Source organism: Chelmon rostratus, chromosome 12, assembly GCF_017976325.1.
Source record: "Chelmon rostratus isolate fCheRos1 chromosome 12, fCheRos1.pri, whole genome shotgun sequence".
NCBI classification, from domain to species: domain Eukaryota; kingdom Metazoa; phylum Chordata; class Actinopteri; order Chaetodontiformes; family Chaetodontidae; genus Chelmon; species Chelmon rostratus.
This window is the reverse complement of record NC_055669.1, coordinates 23973840-23996422: the sequence shown is the minus strand read 5'-3', so window position 1 is coordinate 23996422 and position 22583 is coordinate 23973840. Positions and strand designations below refer to the sequence as shown.

Genomic DNA, 22583 nt, shown 5'->3' with positions numbered 1-22583 from the left:
CCAGCCACACTGTTGCAGCTGGTAAATATACCATCAAGCGGCAACGGGGAATAAAACTGATTGAATTCAGTTGTTAGGAAAATAACTCTTTCAGTTTTACTAATGTAGCCCAAAATCAGCAAAGTATTACATGAGATAAAAAGACTTAACTGACAGTGAATGTGTGGCAGGAATTGATGTGTGGAAATATTACATTTAGAAAAAGTAAAAGTTTTTTTTGCTCTTAATGAAAATAGCAGAAATAACCAGAAATTTAAATAAAAACTATACAAATGCTACAGATGGAAGGAGCCCTACAACACCCAAACCAACCTTTCCTTTGCAGTAAATCCACTCCACTTCATCAGATAGGTACAAACAGTAAATGTGGCGCCCCCTGGTGGTGCACATTAGCCCTGCACTCCTCACTTTCCTGGGAGTGATGAGACGGAGGCGTGTGATTTGCGGCTGATCGGCTGCTCGTGCAGGTTGCGGTTCACCGTCGCTCTGGTTTAACGTGAGGCTTCGCTCTGTGTTTCCAGGCCAACGTGGAGCATCTGACCCAGAAGATGAAGACGACCATCCAGAGAGGCTTGGTGCTCAGGTAAAGGCTCAACACTCAGTACCAGTCAGTTTGGTCTTTTGTTTTTTTGTGCTGCACTGCTGTTTCCATGGCGTTGCCTTGCCACACACACAGTTTAGGCTGTGGGATGAGAATGTGTGTGGGACTGATGGAGAGATTAGAACAGAAGGAGTGTAAAAATATTTACTGTTTTTCATGAAAAACCATTTATGTTTTTGTGATTTTGAAAAATAAGTTATTTGTTTAAATAATTACACAAAACCAACCAGACTTTAAAAGTGTTTGACAGCTGATCGACCTCACACAGTTTACTTTATGTCATCTATCGTGGCTATTTTAGTCCACTGCACCACCGCACGGTTTAAATTGCTCCCAGCAGGATGGAGGTCTGTGGAAATAGGACAAACGTGGCGTTTTGGACAGTGTGTAGGTGACATTGTGTGCTGAGGTTTGCACCTGCATAATTTCATTATTACACGACACACTCGCGGCGCAGCGGTGCATCACAAGTGGCTCTGCAGGTTGCGGTGGAGAGCAGGCTGATGCCCTGGCTCAAGGGCACCCGAGGCCTGAGGGTGTAGAGAACCAAGCATGAGGACACAGTCTGCTCAGAGGTGTCGTGTCGTCTAGTTTTAGTCTGTCTGTGAGATTTGTTTTCAGCCCCAAACGATGGAGATGAATGACATTTTATTACAGCCGTTTCCAGCTGGTTATATTCTGAACCATCCCTTTAATGTGTGACATCTGTAATGTGTGTTTTAGAAATGAGAACTGCAATGAGAACTTCACCACTGACTTCATCTACCAGCTGTACACTGAGGAGGGACGAGGAGTGTTTGACTGTAGGAAGAACATCCTCGGCCACATGCAGCAGGTTGGAGACGCGCACACACACACAAACACACTTTACTAGAAAATTATTGTAAGTTATATTTTTCTATTATTAACAAATGCACATAACTCTGAACATATAGGACAGAGGTGGGAGGTGGAGACAAACAAAAACATATCAGTGGACACTTGGAGGGAGATATGTACTGGAGCGCATCTAGCCACAAACTCTAACACATGATGGGAATTTAATGGAAAGTAGTCACCAGGTTTTTCAGAACACCAGCAATAACAGCTAAGATGGGACCAGCACATCGAAACCCTCCTACTTATAATGTATGGACTCAGAAAATATGGGACATTTACCAGATGGAGCAAATTACATATTCATTAAGACATCTTTATTAAACGATGGAAGCCTGTCATAGCTCTGTTAATGCAATAAGTTTGTAGCATTAGTCTCCTGGTCAGGTACTGAACACATTCACACCATCATACCATGTCTTTTGATGCCTAGAGTGGATTTCTTTCTTTTTTTTTCTTTTACTTACTTATTTATTTATTCTTCTTCATCAATTCTTATTTTTATTATCATTAGGAACAATATTATCATTATTTTTATCATATTCAATTATCATCCCTTATTTGTTTTGTTTTTGTTTGTTGATTGATCCTTGATTGTAAGTGAGATAATGTACAGCTGTAAAACAAGGGAAAACATGTACATGAAGGGAAATGGACTTGCCATTGTATCAAAATAAAATAAAAATTGTACAGGAGGATGACAATGAGGCATGAGAGAGTCTATAAAATATCCACATCACTCTCTCCGTGTTCGCAGGGCGCTGCAGCCTCTCCCAGCATGCATTGGGAGAGAGCTGGGGTGCACTGAATACTGTAAATTAGAGCTGCGAAATGGTGGATCATCATTTTACACGTTATTATACACAATATGGTGACATTATATTTGTCATCCTTGTTTTAAACAGAACATCTTCTTTCCTTTTCACAGGGAGGAGCTCCGTCACCGTTTGATAGAAACTTTGGCACTAAAGTTGCTGCTAAAGCCATTCAGTGGATCACACGGACGCTCAAGGACTCTTACAAAGGAGGTAAAACAACACTCAACAACCATATTTGACGAGGATATTAAATTTGCTTTTGGCTCCGTGTTAATGTAATCAGGCTGTGACTGGGTGCAGTATGTGTGCTCAGTCGGTTATAAAAGCTGACGCTCGTCTCCGTTGCAGGCCGAGTGTTCGCGAACTCAGAGGACACCGCCTGCCTGTTGGGGATGCGTCGCAGAGCTCTGGTGTTTCAGCCGGTGGCGCAGCTCCGGGATGAGACTGACTTTGTGTAAGAAACATTCTCAGTTTTAATGTCTGGCGCTCCTCGAGTTATATTCATGAAAAGGGTGAGACAACCTTAATGTACCGGCAACAAATGGACTGACTTCCTGTACGTTCTTTACCTGTTCAGCAGCAGCTCCCTGTTTTCAGTGCAAGTCTGCAGCTTAAATGAAACTAAAACACAAAAAGTTGTAGCAGAATATCTTGAAAATACACAATATTTATATATACTTCACTTAGTGCAATAGTACAAAAATAGTAATTACCGCAGTCCTTTTCCTGTTTATGCAACCATTTACAGGAAGGCAACTCGAGTCCACAAAAGACAGTTTGTGTGATAAGGGACAGTCCTTCTGATCCATCGTGAGCGTCCACTGTCACTTTCCTAAGAACACGTCCTTATATATTCCACAAAATGTGAGCAGTTAAGCACCTTTACACACATCAAACTCTCTTCAACCCATTTGCTTACAGCCTGCGTAGTTGCGGTTTATGCATCAACATACTACCAGTTTTAAAAAGACAACCATACACAGTAAAGTGAAGGGGCCTGCTTATTGTTATTTCCACCATAGATGTTTAATTAACATAAGTTAAAAAAACAAAACCTTCAAAGGGATCATATGAAGTCTGTTTGAGTCGAGGTTATGAATTCAATCCATTTTTCCCAAATTTGACAAAACTTTACCTTCTGAATTCTCCCTTCACTTACTTTAAATATTGGATATTTAAAAATCTGTTGTATAATATGTAAAAGCCAGACTTGCTGTTTCCAGTCGTTATATCTTTATGCTAAGATAACTGCTAAAAAAAAAAGCCAGCAGGTATGAGACCAGACTCACATTTTAATTTTGCTTTAATGAAGTAAATACTGTTCAATACAGATGTGCAACAACATGTAGACAACTCAAACATTTGAATATCTAAATAATGTTTAATTTTTATGGCTGTTGTTTGAATTTGTGCTCAGGTTGAAATCTTCTGGGCGGGGTGAATCTTCAGCGTGAGTGACAGGACGGGTGTAGTTTTTACATTTAAAAAAAAACCTCGTGTTTTGCCCCCTCAGCCACAGGATCCCGAAGGAGCAGTGGTGGCTGAAGCTGCGTCCACTGATGAAAATCCTGGCCAAGTACAAGACGAGCTACGACGTGTCCGACTCCGGGCAGCTGGAGCACGTGACCCGGATCCGACCCAAAGAGAGCAACACCTCAGCGACCATCTGAGCCGCCGGCGCTGCTGCCGCCGCTGGAGGAGAGCTTCACTCCAACAGCTTCACAGAACAGCGACAGCTACCCTCACAGTGACTGATCGACCGCTGATTGACTGCAAATAAATTAAGGTAGATTTTAAAAAGATATTGATGGTTAAGTCCCGGCACTTTTCAGAAGAGATCTATGTTTTAGATAACGAATTTGAGGGCAAGTCGTTTGGAATAAAGCTCAATACGTACTTTCAACCAGCCTGCAGAGCTGACATTGTATTTATAGCACTCCTCATTATGTCCTGTTTAAGTATTCACGTTTTAGTCCTGAAAATGTAGCTTATCGAGCTTTTTTTAAGCTGCCTAGCTGAGTACACATCTGTGTTGTGTGAACACAGCGAGGCTAAACGGGGCGACGCTTTCAAAGCTTGTGTCATTTCTGTTATTTTCTTCAGCACTTTGAGTCCCGTAAGTAATATAATCCCCATAAAGCTGCTCGTAAAGACAGATTACACGCAGGAGGATCGCACACCTTGAAAAAACGTCTCCCGTCTTGATTGTAAAACACTTTGAGATGAAAACGTGACCTGCGGGAGGTGCAGTGAGCCGAGCTGGTCCTATCACCTGCTAGCTGTGTGTGTGAGTGTGTGTTGTGGTGTTGCCTTTGCTGTCTGTACCCACCCTGGGCTTTGGATGTGGCATCTCGTAGTGGTGTTTGTGAGTAGGGTCCTGCTGTTGCTGTAGCTTGACAGTGAAGTGGAGGATGTCTGAAACTTGTGTGCAACATTAACTTTACGTGATGGCAGCGTGATGTGTCCTGTCACAGAGTAATAAAGCATTTATTGTGTGGAAAGTTATGGAAATGTGTTTCATTGTGATGTGTCAGTGACTTCTTTTGATTAACAAACGGGACTGAGGCTCATCCAGATTCAATTTTCTTAGTTCGGCACAAAGCAATTTATCTCACAGCATTGAAAATACTATTTGTAAAGGAAAAAATGGATCTAGTGGGATCAGTTTCTTGCAGAATTAGATCAGATTGATACCACTCTCATGACTTTATGGTAAACTGGTAGCAGGTGGTTAGCTTAGCATAAAGACTCGACCCACAGGTCATAAAATCCACCTGCCAATCTACTGCAAAAACACCACATTGTGGTTTTTATGGGGTGTTCTGTGCTGGATTATTACCTGACCAGGTGCAGTGACTTCTGGAGTCTTAAAACAACATGGTTTCTGAACAGAGTAAACAAATGCCATCCAGAGAGGTGCTGGTAGCATTTTGTTACCTTTGGACAGAGCCAGACTAGCGGTTTCCTGTCTTTAACTGGCTGTTGGGGGCAGACATGAAAGTGGTATCAGTCTTAGTTTACACTACAATTTTTACATTCATTATTGCTAGTCAAGTGCTGTCGACTTCACAAAACAATCACTAAAAAAAGAGCCGACTCAGGTTTTGTACTTCAGTTTGATAATGTAATAATCACAGTGTCATAAATATGTACATAACGGAGCATAAAGAAACTCCAGCTCTTCTTGCTTTTGGGTTTTCAGTTCATGTTACCTACTGATTGGATTATTTTACAATCCACGAGGGGTCTTTCTTAATCGTCTCATTTTCTGGGCCCAGGATAGCAACGCCGCACGTCCTCTGGCCGACACCGAGATACCTGCAGGAAAACAAGACCCGGAACATTTGTTTAATAGTTAACAAAAATGTTTAGATTTTGAACTTTTACACGCAGAATTGTTAGTGCTTCGATTTCTTTATAACTATTCTAAAGTTCTGTGAAGCTTTCACCTTTCGGCCACTCCCACCAGGTCTTTGTGAGTGACGGCGAAGAGCCTTTCTCTGTGATTCTGCTTCATCTCATCTGTGACTCCGCTGAGGAAGCGACCCATTCCTGCAACGCAAACAGCTCGCGTCAGAACTCGGAGGGTTTCCGTTCTCAACATACTTCAGGCCAAACAAAGTGACCAACACACAAACAGCTTCAGCTTCACCTTCACCTGTGCAGACTAAAAACTTAAAACCGCTTCTGTCAGGATGCGTCGCTTCATTCAGCTGATTCAGGGTCTCACCTTTGTCTGCGGGGGCCACAGGTGAGTCGACGGCTGAGAACACTGACAGTTTGGCTTCATCGATGTCCTGCTGGGTGAACTGTCCCGACTTGGCCCAGTCCACACCTTTACGAAACGCAGACAGGGTCTGCGCCGAGTTCGGGTCCCTGAGAGACAGATGAGAAATAAACGAGGTCAACAGACATTTGATCTGTTCTCATTAGAGCTGCAACAAATTATTATAAGTCGTTTGGTTGATTTACCTTTTTCTGATAAGTTCACCTCAGTGGTTTCTCTGTTGCTTTTATGAACACGTTTTTTCAAATGTGTAGTTTTACCCCCCCAAAAAGTCCAAAACTCAAAGATATTCAGCTTACTAACAAAGATGATACAGGAAGTCAGAAATGTTCTCATCCAAGAAGCTAAAACCAAAGAATTTACATATTTTTTATTGAAGAAACTGACACGAAATATTTAATCTAATGAATCTATTATCAAATTACTTTTCTTGCAACTGACCAACAACTGCATGTCCGGAACTTTCCAACACATTTTACAAAATCCATATCTTGAAGCTGATGCCACTATTTCAACTTCTCCCCTTCATAAGTGAGGTGGACTATTTCCTTCGGCGTCTGAGAAGTGACGGTTGAGAGAGAGACGGCGAGCGAATGTCCCGGGCTGAAGTTTTATAACCAAACTGAGGTAGATTTAATAAATGAAACCAGTGATTCCAGCTTTCATGTGGATTATCTGAGAAAACTATTCCATATCTGTGTTTGCACCCTGAGGAGATTTTTTCCAACATTATCAAGGTTTTCTGGAGAGAGGGGATCCATAAATAATCTGAAATGCCTCATGTAGATATGAAATATTAAAGTGTAATCAGCAAACTGCGATGGTATAAATTTATAATTAGTGATACATTTGTGCATCAACGCTTCCAAAACTGACCAGTGTGGTGAACTGCTGCCCACCTGTATGAGTAAAAGGAGAAGAGGCCTCCTCCCATCCTGGCCCCGCCCCCGTAGGCCCCTCCCTTCTCTCTGATCTCTCCATGAAGAAATTTCGCCGTCATCATCCTCGCCAAGATGCACAAACTGTCCAAGAGGGAACATAAAGAGACTGTTAACCAGACAATAATCATTCAGCGTGAGATCACCTTCCCGTCACTGGTCCTGTACAGGTGTGGCTACCTGGCGTAGTCCTCGTGGGAGAACGGCACCGTGCGAATACTCTCACTGACAAAGTTGACAGGAAAAGGCATCTGGAAGAAAGTTTTCATCTGACATGGATGGAAATTTAACTCCTGAAAAGAGAAGCAAAAGGCAAAAGATGTTAATTCAGAGTTGAGTCATTCATCGTTAATCAGACACGACAGCCGGATGTTCACCGGACTTGGTTTGGAGAAGTTTACTGTATTTGTTAGGCCATTATAGCAGAGTCTTCATCATAACACAAAATGTCTCTCACCATTGGGCTAGTAATCTTAATAAATAAAATTAATAATTAAATAATTTAAATCAAAAGTACATTTCTGATAAATCATGTTTCTTCCATTTGAAAGTTTTCTTCAAAGTTTTCTCTTTTGCCTTTATGAAAAGGGTTTTTCTGTCCTTTTTCATCCCTTCATGTTCAATTTCCCTTAAATTAAAGACAGCCTCCAAACACAGAAAATTAAAGGACCAGTGTGTGGGATTTAGCGGCATCTAGTGGTGAGGCTGTAGACTGCAGCCAACTGACACTCACATTACATCACCCACCTCTTTAGAGCATGTGTTTGGTTTGGTTTGTAGAAACATTATCCTTTCAACTGTCTTCCATCAGCAGAAACTGGTAAATTATTGGTAATTTTAACTAATAACTCAGTTTGGCAGTAATATAGACAATATATAGATGAGAGGCGTAACACCTTAAAGATGTTGATCAGTGGACTATGAAACTAACAAACAGTGAACTTACAGAGATGAGTTTCCTACTCGGTCCGGACTGATCCAGGGGGTCTAAAGGCCTCTTTAATGAAGGAATAAAAAAATGTCAAAGAAGGCAAAAACAAGTCAGAATTCTTCATTGGCCCAGTTTGTAGGTTGACAACTTACCTCAATAATATGAGTTCTGACAGGTTTTCGCTCTTTTCTGTTTTCGGCGACTTCCTTCATAAAACTCTCCAACTGCGCTGCTGCGTCGGACATTTTCTGTGGAGACGTGTTGACTGCACACCTGCAAGGAACGGACGCTTTAATCTGAAGCGAGGAAAGCTTTCAGCGACATAAATGGCAAAAAAAACGAGTTCACTGACTGCAGTTTGAAAACAGACAAGCATTCAGTGCTCCAATACGGGACAAATAAACAGAGGGATCAGCAGGTGGAAGATGAACCCACCTCATGTTGTCAGGGTTGAGAAGGTGTTTCTTGATCCTGGGCAGCGTTCGGATGACTTGGCTGAGGTCTGACATCTCGGCTATCCTCTTCATAAACTTCACCTGATGATGTTCAAAACACACAAAACAGCTTTTGATCTGACTGACTGAAAAAACTAAATTTAAGTGTTCTGCACTAGTAACAATATTTTATTATCATCATCCAGGAACTCTTAGAACACAGTGGAACGATGGATGGTGATGGAGGCTCTGAAAGGGGATGCAGATATCTGATTAAAAAGACAATCTTTGGTGCAGTTACCTACTAGCTCAACTAGCTTGCTTTGTGTTGCCGTTTCAAGCACTGATGCAACTTATCAGCAGGTTAGCAGCCTTTTTGAACGAGCACTCAGAGAACGTCTGTTATGATATCAAATTGTTCTAATCAGATAATAAAAACCACAAAACCCAGAATGTATGAAGGAAAAAGATTCTGCTGACAGTTGATAAAGTCTTTGTGTTGTAGTCTCACCTTCATCGTTAGTGTCTCTGTATTAGATGTTACCACTGGGGGGCGCCAAATTTTCCTACACAAAGTGTGTGTACCGCATAGTGCAGAATTTATCACAGCTGCTGAGTGACTCGTTCTCTAAAATTAGATGTTTTATATCCTGTCACTTGCAGATTTTATTTTATTCTATTAGGTTATATTTTATGATACACGTTTTTCATATCTTCATTATTTTAATTAGATTTTTGTTTGCCTTTGTGCCTGTAACAGACAGTTGAACAGCAGAAAGTGAGAGGGAGTATAGACAGGACATGGGGTGTGTTTCATGGCATGTGCCTGCGATCACTCCAGAACACTCAGAAACACACAGTACTGAGCTCTTTTCTCATTTGTTCTATCTCCAGTTTGTCTCTTAACTTCCTGCTGCTGGCTACAGTAAATGCAAGTAAAAAAGTACACACAGCCTGTTATACATTTCCCAAAGTCTGTTTACATTTTTGTGGAAGCCGTGTGGTCTGACACGGATGCAGATATCTGAGTTACCTACGAGCTCAACTAGCTTGCTTTGTGTTGCTGTTTCAAGCACTGGTGCAACTTATCAGCATGTTTTGAACGACCACTCAGAGAACTTCTGTTATGATATCACATTGTTCTAATCAGATAATAAAAACACAAAACCCAGCACTTTCTGATCAATCAGCATGAGTTTCAACAGTAAGCAGCAGATCTATGTATCTGTCTACTCAAAGTGAGACGCTCACACTTACCGCCATAGACAGAAAGCTGGACATGCATTGTGAACATTATGCATGAGTAGTGATGACTGTACCTGTTCCATCCCAGCAAAAGTCTCCTGGAGGTCTCCTGCCGGAGTCAGGTGACGGCCTGCACGGGTCATAGCATACATGTGACCAGAGTAGGAGATCCCATTGGCTAACTCCTGCGCTGACATCATCACCAGCACTCTGAGGCGCTCCTCGTCATCAAAGTGGGGGCTAGAAGAAAACATTTGCACATCATTTGTGAACTCATGGTTAATTCAAAAATGGGCAAAGAGGTGGAGCTGAGGCAGGGTGAACAAAGTCTGGTTGCTGAAATCTAGCGGCTAGCTGTCACTCAAAGCAGCCACGCCCATAGTTATGCATAACCTTAAGCTTTAATATAATTCAAACGAGCGAGTTATATAAAAATTCACCCCTTGTACAGTTATTATGAACAAGGAGACCAAAATCTTTGTTTCAGGCTATAAACTTGTTTATTTCTGCTGTAAAGTTTTAATATGGGGGTCTATGGAGATTGACTTGGCCTCAAGTGGCCATTAAAGGAATTGCAGTTTAGCACAGTGACTTCATTTTTCAGCCCAAGAAGCTGCCGCTTGGACTGAGTGAACTTGTATAAGCAAGCGTCTTTAGCTGCCAGTGATATGAAGCGTTGGAGGACGCACCTGTTGAATATGTCGCTCCACAGGTGAAACATGTGAGGGAGGTTCCTGTCCAGGCAGGAGGAGGACAGGAGGACACCCTGAAACAGAGGTCACAGAGCCAATGAGATGTTCACACAATGAATGAACGCTCAGTTTGGCGTTTAGAGAGGCTGAACCGTAACCTGCAGCAGTAAATCATCTTCAGACAAGACATCACTCGCTGCAGTCTCTTAATCCTCATGTTCATGTCTGAGAGGCAAAAGGCTGGAGCTTTTCCCAGCATGCACCGGGCTGGAACCATTGGAAATCAGAAGCACACAGTGGGTTTTCCTTTTTACTTTACATACTTCAGTGTGTTTCAGACACTGATACACTGAGTTGGTCCTGACCTGCTCATACACGTCCAGCTGGGTGGAGTCAGGGATGACCTGGGTGGAGACGGACATGCCCCCTGTCCTCAGCTCAATCTGCTGGGCCTGCTGCTTGTAGTCCAGAGCTCCACAGCCCATCCTGATCAAACAAACAGAAACACATCCAGACTTTAAAATGTGCTCTGCAAGTTGTGAATGCACAGAATGAACAGTCTGAATACAAACAAGAGAAATAGTTTCTGTCTCGCTCTTATGTTTTAGTAACAGCACACAGACTGTAAATCCTGATTTTAAGAAGCCAAATCCACACGTGAGCACTCTCAGAGCCTCAAACGCGTGTCTGTGCAGCTTGTGATCAGAACAGATTTAACACAGGAAATAAATGAGGAGTAACCACTTTTAACTGGCTTAATCTCTGTCCCTAATACTACTTGTACAGTGCACACACACAATGAACACAATCGGAGCAACAATCTTATTTTATCTCTTATTTAAGATAAGATCTCTTATCTTGCATTTCTTTCTAAACCTCATCAGTCCAGATCTTGATCTGGTCTTACAGACTCACAGGTTAACTCACTTGGTAACAACACTGCAGAAGAGCGGGACATAAAGCCTGAGCTCCTCTGGCAGGGTGTTGAGACTGCACATGGCCCTGAAGTAAACCAAGCCGTTGGTGGGCTGCTCACAGTACTGAACAGGAACGCCCCCTGCAGGGAGGAGGAGAGCAAAGACTTTCAACAAACACTCTTGACGTGGGTGCTGACACAAAAATGCAATCACTGCGTAGACGTGACATGAAGTGTAATATAGCGGCCGCTCTACCTGCAGCGCTGATCTGAACAGGAGTGATGGGTATGGTGGGTTCAATGTCGGACACTTTGAGCGCAGGCAAACAGGAGGCGTCCTGGGTTTTACTCTGAGCATCCAGCAGCTCCAGGCCTTTCCAAGAGGAAAACACATACGGTTATAACTTGAATCAGAAGTGCATCACATCCTGGTTCAGAAAGAACTCTTTGGTAACGCTGGTTATATGACAGACGTTAAAAACAGACGTTAGCCATATTCTGTGTTATTTACTCAAACAGAAAAAAACTGAAGAATGTCTACATATTTAGGGTCGACTCCTTGTCCACCCTGACTGAACATGGTCAATGACACTCGACACGTTCAGACATACTCTACTGTGCAACACTCTATAACCGTTTTTATCTGTTTGGTTTTTAATCTGTTATGTTTTAACATTAGTATAAAGTGTCTGAAATTTACTGCGTGTTTCTACAGCCAAGAGCTGGTAAACTAACTAACTAAACTAAATAATAAAACCTTAGTCTCTCTCACCTCAGGCGAGAGTGGAAAAAAATGTAATTTACTAAACCTTTGTCTGGAGTGCCCTACCAAGCAGCCTAAAAAGGCTTGTTTGATGCACAGTTTTTTTTGTAATTAATGGGGTCAAAGTCAGAGAGTGCTCAACACCAACAAAGACTAAGTTCATTCCTGACCTTGATTAAGACGTTGTGACCTGAGCTTCTTGCGAAGGAAAAAAGAGGTTTGCCACACTGAGCGGTGAAATTATTATTACCTTTCTCATAGATCTCTTTTCTGTCACCGTCAGACAGAGCCTGAATCTTTTTCTGGAGCTTCTCCTCCTCAGCCTCGGCCTGTTTCTCTATGTAGGCCTCATCAGGGCTCATGGACAGGGTCAGTCTGTGTGTGTTCTCCTGCAGGGCCGGTTGACGGGGGAAGGGATGTTTAAAGAGGGACAGGGAAGCAGAAAATCTGTATTAAATCCTAAAATGTTACTGGAGGACTTGAGGTGAAGCCACTGGTGACAGCAAAAGTCTGTGGTGCTGCCGTGAACTTTAGAAAAAGACTAAAAACCCAACCAGCACCAACCAGAGCTGCTGACGCTGACCTTTGACCTCCCTGAGAAGGAGGAATGAGAGCGTTTCCCTACAGGGACCAACAGAGGATCACATTAAGATCACTAGCATTACTAGTGTAGTGGCATTGTAGCAGCTAACAATAGCTAAAGCGGTGGTAGTATGATAGTATCTTAGCAGTTAGCATTGGCATCTAGCAGTTAACATTAACAGTATAGGTGAATTTAGCTTTGTTGTCTCCTTCTGTTCCTCTTAGGACGTAGCGGTTAGCATTAGCATTAGCTAAATGGTAGCATCGGAACTGTATTGTCTTCTTCTATTCTTCTTAGCGGTTAGCATTAGCATTAGCTAAATGGTAGCATCGGAACTGTATTGTCTTTTTCTATTCTTCTTAGCAGTTAGCATTAGCATTAGCTAAATGGTATGGCATCGGTACTGGCCACTACCTGGAGCATCTTCTAAACAGGCCTGGGTCAGTTGAACGTGGCAGTGCTGTTTGGATTGTGTAGGAGCAGTGTGAACTGGCACTGGGGGGGGTGACTCTGGGACGCCGGAGTTCACCGCCTAGCCTCCTGGAGGTGTCGTGGGACTAAGTAGACGAAACACTGTTGAAGGGAGGTATCCACCTGATGACCCCCAGAGACGTGTTAGGAATCACTGCTCTTTGGCAGGTATAGAGGCAGATTAGGGCTCCAAGGTTCTTCACTGAGAATGAATCCTCTGTTTGAGCACAAGTATCTTGTGTTTCAATTAACTACATAGTTCCATTCAGACATGTGGCACAATGCTGTATGTTTGTGGTTAAGCTGTCTGATAAATACATCCGGTAAATAAAGTTTAACTTTCTTTTTTTTTAATTTTTGTCTCAACCACCGGGAGTCAACAGTGCAGCCACAAGGAAATAATCCTGCACTGTTTCAACAAAGACATGGATGCCAGGCTGTTGCATGTTGCCCTTTTTCTCTGCGTAGTCAACTTGAAACTGTGCTGGAAACACGTGTTTAAAACAGATTTGATTGATTGATTCACCTTAAAGTAGTGCTTGACTTTGTCCTGGAGGAAGCGAGGGTTTTCCTTCAAGGCCTGTCTGAACTGAGCAACACTTTCATTAATCTGTAGCAGCTCCACGGGGTCGCCATCATGGTTCCACGATGATGCGATGTACTAGCGTATAGAAATGTACAGAAAAGAAAGAGAAACATCTGATTTCATGCACAGAGAACACAAACCAACATCCTTAGTACTGCTAGCATACCTCCTACTTAGAGGTTTATAAATACATGTGGCGTCCTTGTGGTTGTGGAGACGTAATGGAGGTTACAGATAAACAGCAGTGAACTCACTGAGGCCAGAGACAGACCGAAGTTGGTGGACTGATGCTTCATCTGGATCTCGATCTTATGGAGGAGAGCCTCGATTCTTTCCTCCTCAAAGCCATTCCTGTGAACAATGACAAGGAGTGATGACTCAAGTTGATCTAACACACTGTGGACGCCCCTTCTGCTGCTTTGCTCTGGCTCGTTTACAAAAGCATTTCATAAATCATCCAGTGCATACACTTTATATACTTTCATTGTTTGAGACTGAGAGACTATCAGCAGAAATGATCAATTGATCTCCAAATGGTATTAAGGTAAAAGATTAAACTCTCTCATACATTTTAAGTAAGATCAGTGTATTATTGTTGTTTAACAAAGGGGAAAAAGCAACAGAGCACCATACAAAAGCTTGGGCACCCCAAGAGATTTCAGCTCTCATAATTTTTAACAAATTCTCAGACCTTAATCAGCTTGTCAGTGTTACAGTTTATTCACAACCATTGTTTGAAAAGGTCAAGTGATGCAAATTTTAAAGCTTCTTCAATACTTAAACCTTGTCCCAACAAGCAGCAGCCACGGGCTTCTCTAAGCAGCCGAATTGCAAACAGGATTGCTGGAAGGACAAATCAAAAGACCTGCAAAAGACCTTCATGTGGTGGTGCTATGTTCTACTGTGCAGCACACCTGCACAAATATGACCTTCATGACAGAGTCATCATCACGCTGATGCATTTTGGAAATAAGTCCTATGGACTGATGACGTTAAAATAGAACTGTTTGGCCACAATGAAAAAAAAGGGTGCAGAATCTCATGAAAAGAACACGTCTCCGACTGTTGAGCACAGCGGTGGATCGAGCCGGTGGCACAAGGAATATTTCACTGGTAGAGTGAAGGATAGATTCAATTTTAAATACCAGCAAATTCTGGAAGAAGATGAAAAGAGGGTGGCTTCTACAACAAGATAATGATCCTCAACACACCTCAAAATCCACAACGGACTACTACAAAAGGCACAAGCTGAAGGTTTTGCCATGGCCCTCATCGTCCTCTGATCTAAGCATCGTCAAAAATCTGTGGATAGACCCCAGAAGAGCAGTGGATGCAATTCAGCCCAAGAATCACACAGAACTAGAAGCTTTTTGTGGGACGAATGGGCAAAAATCCCCCCAAACACTGAAAGAGTTTTAAGTGGCTTTAAAAGTCCTCACATGCTGTGACATTTAAAAAAGGGGTGTTAAACTTTTGCTTCAGGCCCTTTTCTGTTTTTGTTTGAAACTCTCAAAGATGATCCAAGAAATTCAAAAACAGAATATCCAAATGGGACGGTGGGACTTACTCTATAATGGCATCGATGGTTTGGCTAATGATTTGTTTCACCCTCTCCGTGTCCTCCTCAGCCATCCCCTGCAGTCCGATGCTGAACGACGCCTCTTTGGTGCTTCCATCATACCTACGCAACAGGACATTTCAACACACTCTCAACAAATACATGAACGTCTTTGCCAAAGACAAATGGTCAAATACTAAATATAACTGACGATTTGTAGGGGTGCACGATAGTTATCGGGCCAATAACTATCGGGCCGATAACAGGAAATTATGATGTCATTCCGATAAGTCTGATATCATGACGAACAACCCCGATAATATATGTGTTTTTGTCAGCAGGGCAGTGCCTCGCTCCCACTATGAGACCCGAATGGCCTGCAGTGAATGCTGCGTTCATGTGACGTTGGCATAATCAGAAAAACTCTTTGTCACCGGGAAAAATCAAGAATACCCCCTCATGCCAGAAAACTACTCGATAACTCGGTCATAATTTTGGTAGTTGCTGACTTGAATTAACATTCGCAGCATTTTTACACATGTTACACAGAAGGAATAGAAAAATGAACTTAAAAAGGCCGGCCGAAAGAACGACTACCAAACGAGGGAACGGGGGAATGTACGTTACACCTTGAATGCAGCATAAAATGAGCCTACTCGTCTGTCACATGAAAGTCTGAAAGTAAACATGTACGATGCGTAGCAACCGCCTCTCACTGTGCGCCGCTGTTTTTGGTTTTGTTTGCGGTATTGATGTCATGATGTTGGGTATATGTGTGTGTTATCGGTTATTGGTATCGGCCTTTAGGAGCTGAAAGTTATCGGTTATCGTTATCGGTTTTAAAAACAGTTATCCCTAATGATTTGCTTTATTCATGACAGCTGGCTTTATGACAATTTGTGCATGCAATCAGTAAAATAAGTAAAATATATATGTGTGTTGTATTAAAAGTCACGTACACACCCCACAACAGAAGAGAAGTCGGTTCCAATCTTGGGCTCAATGAGAGCTTTGTAGAATGGAGAGTTTGGTCCAGAGATCATTAGAGAGGACAGCAGGCTGAGAGTGAATCCTTCAAATGTGTCAGTGATGCTACACAGAGAAACCAGAACAAGACATCAGATGTTACTGAATCACAGGGCAGGCTCAAAGCTTCACTTTAAAAAGAGAACTGTTGTCTGATGTCTCATTGTATTGAGGAGGACACCCCTTGAAAAACTGTCAACATGAGTATACAAGACACGGTAAATAAAAGGTCAAACCGGAGAAACAGAAGAGACACAGGTACCGCACCTGTGGCTTCAGACTCTTATAAATGTCATCCTACTTCGACACGAGTCTGAGCTCAAATGTCTCTGTGAAACACGGCAGGAAACAGAGATGATGTGATCTTACTCTCCCAGCAGGTAGCTCACACACAGCGTGTTCTGCCGGGATGGATCTGGAGCCAGAGCGTCAGGGCTGCAGGTCACATGGTCCTCTCTCTGGGGAGACCAAACCAGAACCACGGTGAGATCAGACTGACTATTAAATGCTTTGCTCTTTCCAAAAATAAAACAATGGAACCATACATGCAAGTGAACTCCATTTCCAGAAGAATCAAATGTAAGATGTGACTTGTGTCGACTAACAGTTTTGTTGTTTTCAAGGATTTTCCAGATAAATTATTCTTTTCTTTGTCAGATGCAGCAGGAAACCTTTGACTGCAGATGAGACAGTTAGTCTCTTAAACGGCTGTTCATAGCCTTAGTTACTGGTCCAAATCATGAACTTACAGGGCTGCTCCAGTGCGGCTGGGAGGGGACCTCGGTGTTTGGATTGATGCGCTCAAACTTTGAAAGAGCTTCCTCTTCAATCTGCTGCAGATGCTGCTCCAAAGGCAAATCTCCGTAAGTGAAGAACCTGAAGAACATATTGAAGACACTCTGAGGGGGTGTGTGTCTATTTATATGATACAGTTTTTATCAGTTCCAACTTAAGTTGTCCAACTTAAAACACTGCATGCTTTCTGTCCTGTGACGGCAACACACATGCGTTTCATTTCAGGAATGATAAGACACCATCCTTCTCCATCAGATGGGTGCAGACAAACTAACAGAATGTTTGTAAAGTTTTCAGGTGCGTCATGGCGTCAACAAACGTGAATTTCAACTAACCTGCATCAGTCTATATACAAGAATGAGTGAACTGTGATAGTTAATGCCTTCTCTGTCCTCATTTCATACTAGTGCTGGGTTGAAAAAATCGATTCTCATTTTATTAAAAAAAAAAAAAATCGATTCTCGCATCCAAAGATCGATTTTTTTATACATTTATAAACGTATTTTTCGTATTTTCCGCACTATAAGGCGCACCAGATTATAACGCGTAACCCACGGCTCTTTCATCCCTCTGATGCGGCTCCTGAAAATAATTAATGAGCATTTATTTAAAATGGATTTTATTTTAGTTTGTTTGTTTTGAAACAAACACTGCGCGCGCTCACAGATGACAGCTTATCCTGCGTAAAGATGATGGTGACGGCGCACAGCGCTGAGGTTCAGGAGCAGAAATCACATTAACTATGTTTGATTAATATTTTAAATTGGCTATTACTTAGCATATATTCATATTTTTTCATTGTTCAGTGAAACAGTCATTTTATTATTCAGGTTGAGAGCTGACTGCACACGCCAGTAAAAGGATGAGTGAGCAGAGAGCGGAACGCCCTTTACACTTTTACCGCTGTTACTTCAACCACGCCCCCTGAATAATTAACCAATATTGGTTAAACAACATGCACTAAAGCTTTGATGTGACTTTTAGACAGTTTACAGTTCACGTTTAAAATGTCCAGTTTACATGTTCGCATTTTGAAAGCAACTGAATGTTTTATACTTCTAAAGATTTACAGTGAGATTTACTCTGAAGAAAAACTGAGACACTTATGTTTTCTAAGGTACTCTACTACCTCTGATCTTGTTAACATTAGTTTGATTACTTGACTGCCAATACCTCATTAATTTGCTGCCAAATGTCAATATAAAACTATTATTAATATGTTGCACAACTAGCCAATCAGGAAACAGCTCAAAAAACGGTTTTAATAACATGAATGAATCGATACCCAGCCCTATTTCATACAGAACAAAACATTGCCCTGCTCTGTTCTAGGCTGTGTCAGTGAGCCTCCCGCTACCTGGCGTTGCTGGGGTGATAATGCGTGGCGTGGAATTGTCTGAGCTGCTCCCAGGTGAGGTCTGGGATGGCGAGAGGCTCTCCTCCTGACACCACAGAGTAGGTGTGGTCCGGATACAGCTTGTTCTGGAGGTGCTGGGCGTACACACGCTCGTTGTCCGACTGTAGGAATACACACATGCAAACACACTCGTAAATTATGCCATGTTGGGTGATAAATCATGTAATTATTAGCTATCAGGATAAATCTATGGCCAGTGCATTTGGTGTCTGGGATGTCTGAAACAATCTAAAAGAACAATACGTGGCTCTTACAGGCACTGTATAGAACAGATTATTTCCATGAATATGAAATCTTAACGACAGCGAGTGGGACAGTGTTGACTCACAAAAGCCCCCTTCATTTCATTGAACACCACTCCTTTAAACACCAGAGGGGTGTTGGGATCTGTGGGGTTTTCATTCTCCAGCCTCCAGCCCTCCTGCCTGGAAATTAAGACATACACAATTAAACTAGGCAATGCTGATTTTACTGGTAAGACTTTTACAGACCTGCTAAGTAACGTTCACAAAATTATGTCTAATTAAGCCCACTGTTGGACAGCTGACTGTGAGGACACAGAAACACAACTAAACTAACTCTAGAATGATTTATCTACAAGTTAATTTGGCTCCTTCTAGCACATAACTGTGCAGCAACAGTCAAACCTCACCTGAAATCCTGCTCCCGTAAACAAGGGAAGAAAACTGCATCCAGATAGACCGACAGAAGATTCTGGAAGTCCTTCCCATTTTGGGTTAAGAAGGGATACATGGTGTAGTCGCTGGCTGTTCATGAGGAAGCAAACATGCAAACAAACCATGTTAGAAGCTCATCGGCCATTTAAGAAATAACACACCATCATTAGGAAGTCCTTCTGTTTCCTCCTGAGGCTGATTAGTAGAATAATGACAGGTGCCTTTTGATTAGAGGTAAGATCGGGCCCAAAAAATCCAGCCCGACCCGACCCAGGCCCGCGAGTATTAAAGCCCGACCCAGCCTGAGCCCGACCAATTAACGTGATTTGCAGGCCCGAGCCCGAAGCAAACCCGAAATTTCATATTTTATTTGTGAGGACCCGGGAGGAGGAGGGGTGATTTATGGTAACAAATTAAAGCCTGTCTTTTGTAACGAAATCTAAGTTAAACAAGACTGTATAAACATTTACATCTTTTATATTTCTGTGTCTGCAGAGGTTACATTAACCGACAATTTTCCATCATTGACGGATTTTTTTAAGAGTTGACGGGAAAAATTTAAGGCCGTCTGTCATTTTGACGGGTTGAAAATTGGGCCATAAACCACAGCAGCAGTACGTCCTTAAGAATTTAGCGCGGCACTTTAAGAGACAGAGAGGCAGAGAGACAAAGAAGAACAATGACGGATGGATAATAGACAGAGACGCAAGTTTTATCAGCGCAAGTTTCTGTAGCATTTTCAACAATCAATTTGAAGCTTTTCCACACCTCACTCTTACCGGTGCATGTTTGCCTTTTCAGTTCCCCTGTCTTTAGTTTATCCTTCACTTCTTGCTGCTCCGTATCGGGGATACCAGCAGGTCAGATGCGGACTTGCGGAGGGGAAGAATTTTAAGAGGACGACGTTCACGTGCGCAGAGCATGCTCTGGCTCTGCGGCTCCTGTTTAGCCTTCTCTGTTTTATCCAAATTATTTATTTTATAACAAGTATTCCGTAGTTTAGTATCGTTTTAGTATACATTTTTATAAACATATTTATTTAAAAAAAAAAAAAAAGTCAGCGAGAGAGAAGCCCGACCCGACCCGAACGTAATGATTGACATTTTAGGCCCGACCCGGGTCAGATCTTACCTCTACTTTTGATACTGATATTCTTGAGGATATGGTAAAATACAACGTACAACTACCAAAAGATTGTCACTTTTGCTTTCAGATATGTTACAAGACAGCAAAAAGTCTGAGTATTGCCATGATCACAACATGATTTCTTTTTTAGCATATTAAAAACTAAACAGATATTGTTGTGACCAACATGGTATGGCACACTTCTGTTTGTCCCGTACCTGTGAAAGCATTCATGAAGGTGGACAGGGACCTGTTGAGCATCTTGAAGAAAGGGTCTCTGCAGGGATACTTCTCAGATCCACACAACACCGTGTGCTCCAGGATGTGTGGGACCCCTGTGCTGTCCATGGGGGTCGTTCTGAACTGGACACTGAAAGACAGGAATGAGGGATTTGATGGTTTGGATGTTCTGCTCTTATAAAAAACAAACATGCTTCAAAGTCCTGCTGTGGCGAAGTGTGACTGCAGACAGAAAGTAAAAATCTGTTGTCAGACATGACTGTAACACACTAAAACCAACCTGAAGAGGTTATTGGAGTCATCTCTGGCTGCATGGAGGTACTGAGCTCCAGTTTTATCATGGGTCAACTTTACTGCTGTGAGAAACAAGTCGGGGACTGCTGCAACCTGGGACAACAGAAATAGCATCTGAAATGACCTTTTGTTTGAAAGCAGTAAACCCTTTCATTAAGGGTGAAGGTCTGGGCTACTGAATCAAACCTTGTTGCAAAGGTCAAACAAGGTCAATGCATCATAATGGAAAAAAAATCTACAGAGTTCATATAATGTCATTATATAGAGCCTAAGTTATGCTACTTTTGAGTTTTCCAAGCATGACGGTGTTTTAAGGAGAGGTCTTATCATATTTTTCAAGCTTGCCCACAGAAATTCACTGTCTGCTGTAACGTGCCAGAATCACCTACAGTAACAAAGATGACGCTTCTTCAGCTAAAGCTAAAATGAAAGTGCACCATTACACCCACCTCTCTGACTGTAAAACCGTGGATTTTCTGTCCTGGTTGGTACTGAACTGCCCTCTCTGCTGCTGCAGTGCTCTTCGGCTTCCACGAATGCTGCTGTCCATTGAAACTGGTAGAAAAAAGTTAATAGTACAAAGAATAATTCACCCATCTTTGCATAAACAAATGCAGATCTCTTTCCTCAATGCTTGTGATGTTGAGTATCTTGACATATTCTCACGGTGCACACAGCTGGTTCTATCATAAACTATCCTCATCAGCCTTAGGTAATGAGTTACAATGATGCTGAGGTTTTAATTAAAAGTTTTTCCTGCTGTCTAAAACATGTTGCAGCCACACAACTTCCATGAGGACTTTAGGTTCAAAGATGACAAATAATCACTGCAAGAAGAAAAAGTGAGAACTGGGAATGAACAAGCCTTTGATTGCAGACACTGACTTTCCAGAGTGTACACACATTCATATTTTGGAGTTACATTTGCCATCAGCATCTGCAATACTAAACACTATTATATATACGCAGGCCATAGAGTGATAAGTCACATAACATGGTGTAAAACCAGTGCAGGCCAGTATGTCACTGCAATCCCTTATCTTGCTCTGACACCCCAAACAATAGTTATTGAGAACAGCCTACAGGTGGCTGAACGTGCTATTCTATAAAAGAATAGTTAACATATAAACAACATAACTCCAAAGGGATGTGTTCTCCTATTCGGTTGCATCAGATGTTTCATCAGTTAAAATGCTATGTCACATTTCGACAAAGTCAAAGCACTTTTTTCATCTCTAACATCACAATATCCAACTTAGTCACGTTGTCACAAAGTCAGTGATTTCTGTCGAGACACTACAAAGTCTACAGCACACAAAAATAACATTTAATTGATTAGCTATTCGCCAGGTGTGTTCACGCTAACCTGCTGTACCGTTAGCTAACTTCATACCTTCGGTATCGAAGTTTCCGAAGCACCGCCGTCGTTTGCCGAAACATGGTTTTGTCAGTTGCTGAATTATCCAAGTTTGTCAACTTCTAGTACGGCTAAAAAATCACACAATTTTAAGCAAATGTCAGTACTTCAACATTATGTCGTTGATGCATCCCGAGTCCGTGTCCTCTCATGCCGTTTGTAACACCAGTGACATGTGAGCTCAGTTGCGGACGTGAAAATGTCCGTAACACCTGCGCAGATCGCAGATCTTTCCGCCATTTTGTGGTCACTTACACCTATCAGTGTATAATGGAACTTTACAAGTACGCGCTGAGCAATTTTCAACACCCATAAGCTGAACATCCACCTAGAAACATGCTTGTTTTTGGTTGGTCGGGCAGGAATGAAGAGCAGATATGATTGGCTAAACTT

The 22583-nt window shown here is 42.1% G+C and overlaps 2 protein-coding genes across 6 annotated transcripts in view; one reads left to right on the top strand and one right to left on the bottom strand.

The window, feature by feature from the left end:
• The window catches only part of LOC121615390 (ATP-dependent 6-phosphofructokinase, platelet type-like), a 31429-nt gene extending 26617 nt beyond the window's left edge, over positions 1–4812 (top strand). For all 3 annotated transcript variants that reach the window (XM_041949733.1, XM_041949735.1, XM_041949734.1), the window contains exons 18-22: positions 522–583; positions 1325–1436; positions 2406–2505; positions 2644–2749; positions 3809–4812. In XM_041949733.1, the coding sequence (XP_041805667.1) occupies positions 522–583; positions 1325–1436; positions 2406–2505; positions 2644–2749; positions 3809–3965 (537 nt within the window). In that variant the 3' untranslated portion in view covers positions 3966–4812. The remainder of the gene's footprint in view (positions 1–521; positions 584–1324; positions 1437–2405; positions 2506–2643; positions 2750–3808) is intronic.
• pitrm1 (pitrilysin metallopeptidase 1) lies at positions 3623–22368 on the bottom strand. Of its 3 annotated transcripts, none has more exons than XM_041949731.1 (28): positions 22167–22368; positions 21223–21328; positions 20760–20866; positions 20458–20609; positions 19090–19204; positions 18766–18862; positions 18378–18538; positions 16975–17101; positions 16595–16683; positions 16163–16291; positions 15209–15322; positions 13896–13992; positions 13582–13716; positions 12252–12390; positions 11495–11611; positions 11250–11379; positions 10688–10808; positions 10320–10396; positions 9705–9870; positions 8387–8487; positions 8104–8224; positions 7967–8017; positions 7201–7313; positions 6982–7104; positions 6026–6171; positions 5745–5847; positions 5508–5613; positions 3623–4065 (listed from the first exon to the last, which is right to left on the bottom strand). In XM_041949731.1, exons 1-27 carry the CDS (start codon positions 22211–22213, stop codon positions 5520–5522), a joined length of 3078 nt encoding a protein of 1025 aa, XP_041805665.1. In that variant the 5' UTR covers positions 22214–22368; the 3' UTR covers positions 3623–4065; positions 5508–5519. The 3 variants fall into 3 exon arrangements, with proteins under 3 accessions (XP_041805665.1, XP_041805664.1, XP_041805663.1); XM_041949730.1 differs by having other exon boundaries at positions 5512–5613; XM_041949729.1 differs by having other exon boundaries at positions 3623–5613.
• Between the last annotated feature and the right edge of the window lie 215 nt (positions 22369–22583).

What these genes read in the sequence shown, in the direction of transcription:
- pitrm1 (XM_041949729.1), bottom strand. Translation starts at nt 22,213, where the DNA reads ATGTTTCGGCAAACGACGGCGGTGCTTCGGAAACTTCGATACCGAAG. An exon ending in ACGGTTTTACAGTCAGAGAG is followed by an intron (nt 20,867 to 21,222) that starts GTGGGTGTAATG and finishes CTGTTGTCCCAG; the next exon opens with GTTGCAGCAGTCCCCGACTT. An exon ending in GACTTCTCTTCTGTTGTGGG is followed by an intron (nt 15,323 to 16,162) that starts GTGTGTACGTGA and finishes CCTGTTGCGTAG; the next exon opens with GTATGATGGAAGCACCAAAG.